Source organism: Vigna unguiculata, chromosome 4 (assembly GCF_004118075.2).
Source record: "Vigna unguiculata cultivar IT97K-499-35 chromosome 4, ASM411807v1, whole genome shotgun sequence".
In the NCBI taxonomy this organism is placed as follows: Eukaryota; Viridiplantae; Streptophyta; class Magnoliopsida; order Fabales; family Fabaceae; genus Vigna; species Vigna unguiculata.
In genome coordinates, this window is record NC_040282.1 from 26,886,419 (window position 1) to 26,895,132 (window position 8,714).

Consider the following 8,714-nt stretch of genomic DNA (forward strand, 5'->3'; position numbering starts at 1 on the left):
CATTACCCGAAGCCATAGATCCCTTTTCTGCCTCGGTTGCAGAGAAACCGAAGCCATAGATTCAATATTGTTTTAAAAAAAAAATAAATTCACAGGACCGAACTTCATCTCGCCGGCAGCACCCATCGCGAATCCTTCGCGCAGTCCACCAAGCAGTGATGAGAACTCCATTGTTCAGCCATTGATGCCGCAGCAACAGCGAAAATCGTAACCACCTGCACCACCATTTTATCGTTGCACCTCGCCTCATCTTCCAGCAACACCTGCACTTTTGTGAGCCACCGTGAATGCCAATACTGCACCGCTCACCATGGAAGCACCTGGAACAGTTGCAGCAGCGAAATGCTCTGTTGAAATCCTCTTCTCTATTTCGATATTTCATGTTAGTGGCCTTTGAAGCCGGAGGGCTCTTGAGGGCCATAGTGTTGGTTCTATTATACCCTTTTGTTTGTGTAGTAGGAAGCGAGATGGGGTTGAAGATAATGGTGATGACATGCTTCTTCGGGATGAAAGCATCAAGCTTCAGAGTGGGACGCTCCGTGTTGCCAAAATTCTTGTTGGAAGACGTTGGTGCTGAAATGTTTGAGACACTCAAAAAAGGAGGGAAGCAAGTTGGTGTGACCAAACTCCCTCGGGTCATGGTGGAATTAGGGAAGAAGATGAATAGTGATTGGGGTTCGCGATTTGGGGATTTTAACAGGTTTTATGGCTTCGGTTATTCAAAAAACCGAGGCCTAAAGTGGCTCAATGGCCTCGGTCGAAGGGGACCCAAAGCCAAAGGCGGCGGCGCTGATGAAAATTTTAAATTAGGGTTTCTGGGCAGGGTTATAGGCTTCGGTTCTATTTCAACCGAGGCCTAAAACTGTCTAATATTGCCTCGGTCGAAAAGCAACCGAGGCCAAAGGGGGCGGCGTTGATGAAAATTTTAAATTAGGGTTTCTGGGCAGGGTTATAGGCTTCGGTTCTATTTCAACCGAGGCCTAAAACTGCCCAATATTGCCTCGGTCGAAAAGCAACCGAGGCCAATGGGGGCGACGCTGATGAAAATTTTAAATTAGGGTTTCTGGGCTGCCTAATAGGCTTCGGTTCTTAAGGAACCGAGGCCTAAAACTGCTTACGGCACCGGTTGTTTGTAGAACCGAAGCAATATAGGTTGCTGAAATTGCAAAATTGCCACCGCCTCCTTATAGGCTTCGGTTCTGCCATAACCGAGGCCTATAAGGCGAGGTAAAATATCAAATTTGCACTAGTGAATATGAATAAATCTATATTCTTTGAGACAATCTGAATAGAAAAAGGGAACGAAATAGAAAAAGGAAGGGACAAAACATACCTTATAACAACAACAACCTTCCCAACACGTAGTGCTCTCGCCTCATTAGTGGCACTATGCGTTCTGTGAAACAAAATCCAAGCATGAATGGAAAGCAAAACATATACTAGAGTTTTAAGATTACAATTAGATTTACCTTTGATTGGCTATTCAAATTTTTGAGTGAATAGCAAAGAAGTGAAGATAATTTAGGGTTCTTGAAATTTTGGGGGTGAAACATCGAAGAAGCAACAGAGGAGAGAATTTAGAGTTCTCGAAATTTTTAATCAATGAAGTGGCATGTGCTTTGAAATTAGGTTCATATTATTTCTTTTATCTGAATATAATCTTATTTAAAATTTGAATTTTTTATTTTTTACAACCTATAAAACTAAAACATAAATCTGATATGAAAAAAATTATAAAATACAGAAAAAAAAATCTAGATCTGATTAAATTGATTTTTAATAAAGCAAAATAAATAAAAAATAGAGCAGATTTGGCAAATTAGATTTGTTGCCGACGCTTATTAGCACATGTAATTCTCACCCGAAGAAAATCTTTAAATAAGTACAAATTTTAAAGACCAAGAATAATCATTCTACAGTGACTAATTTAGATAATAGTTTATAAATTTAAAATTATTGGTATCTAAAATAATCTTTATTATGAATAAAAAAATATAATTAGTCTATAAATTAGACTCTAAAATGGTCTTTAACATTAACTACCAATATTTTACCCACTAAAGAAATTGGTGTCTAAATTGGTTTGTAATTAATTAACACTACTAGAAAAATACAATTTAGCTACCGATATTAGCCATCATGATAATTTAGCCTCAAATTGTGACTGAATTAGACATTAAATCATAATAATCGTAAATAATCACCGATTTACTGACTGAATAAATGTATAGTAATTTTAATTCAAGTAACGATTGAAATATCGACCAGAATTGTTTAGTCTCTAAATATTATGTTTTAACCACAAATTTAACGACCGAAATAAATCTTATTTTGTAAAATATATTTAATATAGTAATTAGCCACCGAATATTTTCGGTCACTAAACATTATTTCATACGTAATGTTTTAGCCACCGATTTAGCGACTGAAATAAATTTTTTGTAAAATATATTTTATATTGTAATTAGCCACCAAATATTTTCAGTCACTAAAATATTATTTAATATGTAAAGAGCCACTAATTTAACAACCGATAAAAATATTACTTTATAAAATGTATTTAACATGGTACTTAGCCACCAAATATTTTTGGTCGCTAAACCATACACATAATTTTTCCTAAATTATTTAATTAGATTAAACTAACATGATAAAAGTTTTAAATTAATATTTAAGATAAATTACAAAATAACTAATTATTTACTTTTACAATTTGTTGCTACTCATAAGCTTGTTTCCTCCCACCTCCACCACCACCACCTTCGCCACCACCACCAACACAATCATCACCACCACCACCACCACCACCAACATCACTACAACCACAACCATTACCACTACCATTAAAACCACTACCACCACCAAAATCATCACCACCACCATTACCACCATCACCACCACAACCACCACCAACATCACCACTTCCACCACCACCACAACCTCCACCACCACAATAACCAACATCACCACAACCACCAACAACACCACCATCACAACCATATCACCACCCCCACCTCCACCACTACCATAACCAACATCCCCACCATAACCAAATCACCACCACCACATCCACCACATCCACCACTACCACCACCATCACCACCATAACCAAAATCACCATCATAACCAACATCATCGCCATCACAACCACCACCAACACCACCATCAACACCACATCCAACACATCCACCACCACCACTACAACCTCCACCACCACCATATAACCAACATCACCACCACCATTACCACCACCACAGTGGCGAAACTTAGACAAAATATTTAAGGGTGCCAAATTACATTTTTTTATATATAAACTATTTTTTTTAATAAATAAAAAATTTCATTTCTTCTATTTAAACTATTTTCACATAGTGATTCACATACTTTTCAATTTTTAATATTTTTAATTCATTTAATTGAATAGATATTCTAATTTAAGGCTATTTAACCAATTTATTATATGTAGCAAAATTTGTAATGCAGCCCAGTATAACGGAAAACAGAAAAATCCTTATATTTCATAAGTTAGGGTTATATTAATTAGAGAGAAAATATAATTAGGGTTCAAGTGAATTTCATAAGAGAATACCAAAATCATAATTCATACTAATTTGAGAAGAACACCATAATAGGATAATCATCAATCTAACAGACTTAAACTATAATAGGATACTAATTTTGATTAATGAGAGATATTGTGATAATGCGTTTTTCAATAATTCTATTCTCCAATCTTCGTATCTCGATTTATCTTTTTTACTTTTTTTATTGTCATCCTTTCTTAATGACTTACTAAGAAAGAACATTATGTTTCAAAGTGTACCGCACCTAGTCGGCCTAGACGAAAGACAACGGACACTTATCACCCTTTACCGATATAACTATATCGACACAGGCTAGGGGACTGGTGTACCGCACCTAGTCGGCCTAAGCCGAATAATAGCAAGCATCATGTACATGCTAAGGTACCCAAACTAAACCACTAAGAAGCGACATTGATAAAACAAGCCGAAAACAACAATAGCGACCTAAGCCGTTAAAGGGTAACCGGCTTAGGCCGACAACTCTATAAAAACAACTAAGGACTTAGCAAGAAACAGAGCGCTCCAATAAAAGTCACCGGTCCCCAATAATCAAACTAAGGGCCTAGGCTAAGGCCCAGGCCCATCTACGGCCCAAGCAAGGGCACAACCCATGACATGGCCAGACATAATTAATGATCTATAAATATGCATGGACCCCACGAATTAAAGGTATGCATTCATTACTTCCCTAATCACCTGATTTGACTTTCTGAGAGATTTCCTTGACTTGAGCTTCAGAGTCCCTTCTGCAGGTAACCCCTCTTGGGTCCAAGCAGACATATGCAACCGGGAAGAGGCCTACTGAGGAGATGGCGGACTATATGGGTAAGGTGATACTTGTGCCTAACTTATCTTATTTGTTTTCTGCAAGAACAATTGGCGCCCATCGTGGGGCACGAGATAGTACTTTATCACCCGCTTTCTCCAAAAATGGTTTCTACCTACAGCAGAGGAGGAGTTAAATGGCAAGTTGAAGCTGGCCCCTCAGGACTTGCTAACATCACTCCGGATCTAGCCGCCATCCTAGACGGTCAAGCCAAGATGCAACAGGAGCTGACTGACTTGAAGAAGCGCAACGCTGATGAGATGGAAGCACTACGACAGGAAAATTCTCGCCTAAGGTGAAAGATCGAAGTCGATCCCACTCAAAAGGGAAAGGCCAAGGAAACATCTGAAGCTGCAGGGTCCCCGACTTTCCAGCCTACTGAAGAGGAAAGCGAGTACAATCCTACCCCGCACACCTTCACCACTAGCCAACAAACTCTTATCCTCTCAGCCCATCCTACTCACTTCCTCCACCCTCCCGGGACATACTGTGGCTCCCACTCCCGCCGCCACCCTCCCCACCACTCATGTCCCCTACAACATGCCCACCACCCTACATACTACTCATATCCCACCCTACAACCCTCACAACCTCCCTACTACCCACATCCCTACTCATAACTTCACCTCCACTTTTCCCACCCTCGTCCACCATCCCATACCTCCTCACCCACTTCCATCCCACCTACCTAGACGTTGTCACCCTTTCACCAACTTCATCGCCAACACCCCCCTCCCCACCCAGTAGGAACCCTTCACACTGGAGCGTTACACTAGTGAAACAGACCCCCACGAACATCTCAAAATCTACATCACCCACGTTACCCTTTACACTTCCCATGATGCAGTCTTTTGCAAAGCCTTTCCTACGACCCTCAAAGGCCCTACCCTCGAATGGTTCACGACCCTTCCACCATACTCTATCGACAGCTTCGACACCTTCTCACACATGTTTACTACTCACTTCGCTGGTAGCCGCCCGCACCAAAGTACTACAATATCACTCCTCGGCGTCAGGCAAGAACAAGGCGAGACGCTCTGGGCATTCATCGATCGCTTCAGCAAGGCTACCCTTCGCCAATAACGTCAACCTCCACCCACCTACCTCTATGCACGATTTGAAGCTGCGTGCCGCCGATTACGTCTGTATGGAGGAAATGCAAACCCCCCATAAAAAAATTTTGCATTGATTACGCACCCTCTACCGCCAACCCCACCCCACAACCCCCTTGTCCTGAACCGAGACCACGAGAACCCCGACAACCCTGCTTCACCAGATACGCTCCTCTAAATTTTCCCAAATCTCGCCTCCTTGATGAGGCTTTACAGGCCGACCTCATCCCACCACCAAGCAAGACGACCACTCCCCCCAACGCAGACATGACTAAATATTGTCGTTATCACCGCAATCATGGCCATACTATAGAGGACTGTAAAGCACTCGAGGATAAAATCGAAGAACTGGTACGTGCTGGCCACTTTCGCCGCTTTGTCAGTAGAGAAGACCACTCTTCTCGATCCCATCATCCTCCTCGTCCCAACCACTAACACCCCTCCCCCCCCCCCCCCCCGTGACTCTCGCCACGATAAACGCCAAACCAATCCACAAACCATGACCCCCAACCGGCTCACACCGACGTTACCCCTGCCGACCCTCCCGTACGCGGCACTATCAACACCATCTCCGGTGGTTTTGCTAGTGGAGGCTCTACCTTTTCCGCCAGAAAGCGACACCTCCGCCATATCCAATCAATCAACCACATTACCCATTCGCATCACAGACGTCGCATGCCTCCCATAACCTTCATGGACGATGACTTCCCACGGCGTCGATCACCAACAAGATTACCCTATGATCATCACCGTTGAAATAGAAAATTATGCAGTCAAAAAAGTCCTCGTCGACCAAGGTAGCTCCGTTGACATCCTTTACTGGGCAACATACCAGAAACTTCAACTCTCAGACACCGCTATGGCCCCATACGATAAACCAATTTATGGCTTTTCTGGGGAAAAAGTTTCCACTCGCGGCTACATTGACCTCCATACCGTCGTCCGTGACGGAGCCCAAACTAAGACCATTCCTATCTGCTTCCTCGTCGTCGATGCGCCTACATCCTATAATGTCCTCCTAGGCCGCCCTTCACTCAACACCCTCGGCGCTGTTGTCTCCACACCTCATCTGACCATGAAGTTTCCTTCCCCATCGGGCGACATCCTTACCATCCATGGCGATCAACGCCTTGCACGCGAATGCTACAGGGCCAGCCTACGCCCACAACTCCCTATCCTGCAAACTAATCACATAGAGCGACCACCTGGCTCTGAGATCGCTTTGTTTGGTGACGATTTAGACCCCAGAATGGGCCGGGATGTCCGCCTTGAACCTGTTGAAGAAACCACTCCCCTGGAGTCCCTAATGGTCGCACCATCAAACTCGGTACTAGGCTCGAATTTGAACAGCGCGACATCATAACACCCACCATTGTCCACAACTCGGACCTCTTCGCTTGGTCAGCTGCTGACTTACCTAGAGTTGACCCTCAAGTGGCATCCCATAAGTTATCCATTTATAAGGAGGCCTGGTATGTCTCCTAGAAAAAACGCAAACTTGGCGAGGAGCGACACCTAGCGGCCAAGGCTGAGGCTGATAAATTGCTGAGCGCGGGGTTTATCGAAGAAGCACATTATACCACCTGGCTCTCTAACGTGGTGTTGGTCAAGAAAGCCAATGTCAAATGGCGAATGTGTGTTGGTTATATCGATCTTAACAATGCATGTCCTAGAGATGCCTACCCATTACCAGATATTGACCGACTCGTCGACAGCGCCGTCAGTAACAAGGTCCTCAGCTTTCTTGACGCATACTCCGGATACAACCAAATTCCCATGGCCGCATCTGACATGAACAAAACCGCTTTAATCACAGATGACGCCAATTACTTCTACAAAGTCATGTCATTCGATCTTAAAAACACAGGAGCAACCTACCAATAATTGATGGATAAAGTCTTCAACCACTTAATGGACAAATGTGTCGAAGTGTACATTGACGACATGGTTGTCAAATCCCCTAGCCATCACCAGCACGCTTAGGACTTATCGGCTCTCTTCTCTGCATTAAGGCAATACAACCTCCGCCTCAATCCTGATAAATGCGTCTTCGGTGTCGACCGTGGCAAGTTCCTTGGATTCATGCTGACCCAGCGCGACATAGAGAGTAACCCTGAAAAGTGCAACGCGATCATTGAGATGCGAAGCCCAACCAGCATCAAAGAAGTACAACACCTCATAGGCCGCCTCATAGCCATTTCCCGTTTTCCTTCCCAAACTAGCCGAACAAACTCAACCCATCATACAACTGCTCAAAAAATCCACCAAGTTCACATGGAATGATGATTGTGAACAAATTTTCCAAAAGCTAAAAGTCACCTTCACCTCACCACCTATCCTCCACAAACTGGATACTCATCAACCCCTATTGGTCTATATCATCACCACAAATCACACCATCAGCGCCGCCCTGGTTCAAGATATAGGCGGCACCCAACACCCTGTTTACTTCGTTAGCAGAACCCTGCAAGACCCCGAAACTAGATACTAGATGGTAGAAAAATTGGCCCTATCCTTGGTACACGCAGCCCGCCGCTTACGCTCATACTTCCAAAATCACAACATCATCATCAAAACCGATTACCCAATACAGAAGATACTGCAGAAACCAGACCTTGCGGGACGAATGTCATCCTGGGCCATTGAGTTGTCCGAGTTCAACATCCGTTACGAACCTCACGACCCCATCAACGCTCAATGACTCCTGGACTTTGTTAACGATCTCCAACAAACACCCGCTGAGGACCAATGAACGCTTTATGTTGATGGTTCTTCGAATCCAAAGGGGCTAGGTGCCGACATTGTGTTAGAAGGCCGCAACGATATCCTCATCGAAAAATCCCTCCACTTCGCCTTTAGGAAATCCAACAACCAAGCCGAATACAAAGCCATTCTCGCTGGCTTATCCCTGGCCCGCGAGGTCGGTGTCAAGTCGTTAACATGCAAAACCGATTCCAAGCTTACTGTAGGCCATCTAAATGATGAGTTCCAGATCAAAGACCCCACCCTTCTACAATATTACCATCTGGTCTGAATAGTCGTCCAGTCCGCCTTCGACCAAGTTTGCATGCAACACATTCCTAGATCCGAAAACATCAGAGCCGACATATTATCCAAACTAGTCAACACCAAGTTAAAAAGCCTCCACCGATGACTATTGCAGCAAACGTTGTCCGCTTCTTCCATCACAAA

The 8,714-nt window shown here is 43.6% G+C and overlaps 2 protein-coding genes across 2 annotated transcripts; one reads left to right on the plus strand and one right to left on the minus strand.

Annotated features, from left to right (window-relative positions):
* Nucleotides 1-2,990: 2,990 nt before the first annotated feature.
* Nucleotides 2,991-6,152, minus strand: LOC114180657 (uncharacterized PE-PGRS family protein PE_PGRS54-like). Its single transcript, XM_028066959.1, has 3 exons — nucleotides 6,021-6,152; nucleotides 5,099-5,316; nucleotides 2,991-3,198 (listed from the first exon to the last, which is right to left on the minus strand). Exons 1-3 carry the CDS (start codon nucleotides 6,150-6,152, stop codon nucleotides 2,991-2,993), a joined length of 558 nt encoding a protein of 185 aa, XP_027922760.1.
* Nucleotides 6,153-6,222: 70 nt separating this feature from the next.
* Nucleotides 6,223-7,406, plus strand: LOC114180658. The gene is made up of 2 exons (XM_028066960.1): nucleotides 6,223-6,849; nucleotides 7,008-7,406. The coding sequence occupies exons 1-2, from the start codon at nucleotides 6,223-6,225 to the stop codon at nucleotides 7,404-7,406; spliced, it is 1,026 nt and encodes a 341-aa protein (XP_027922761.1).
* Nucleotides 7,407-8,714: the final 1,308 nt, after the last annotated feature.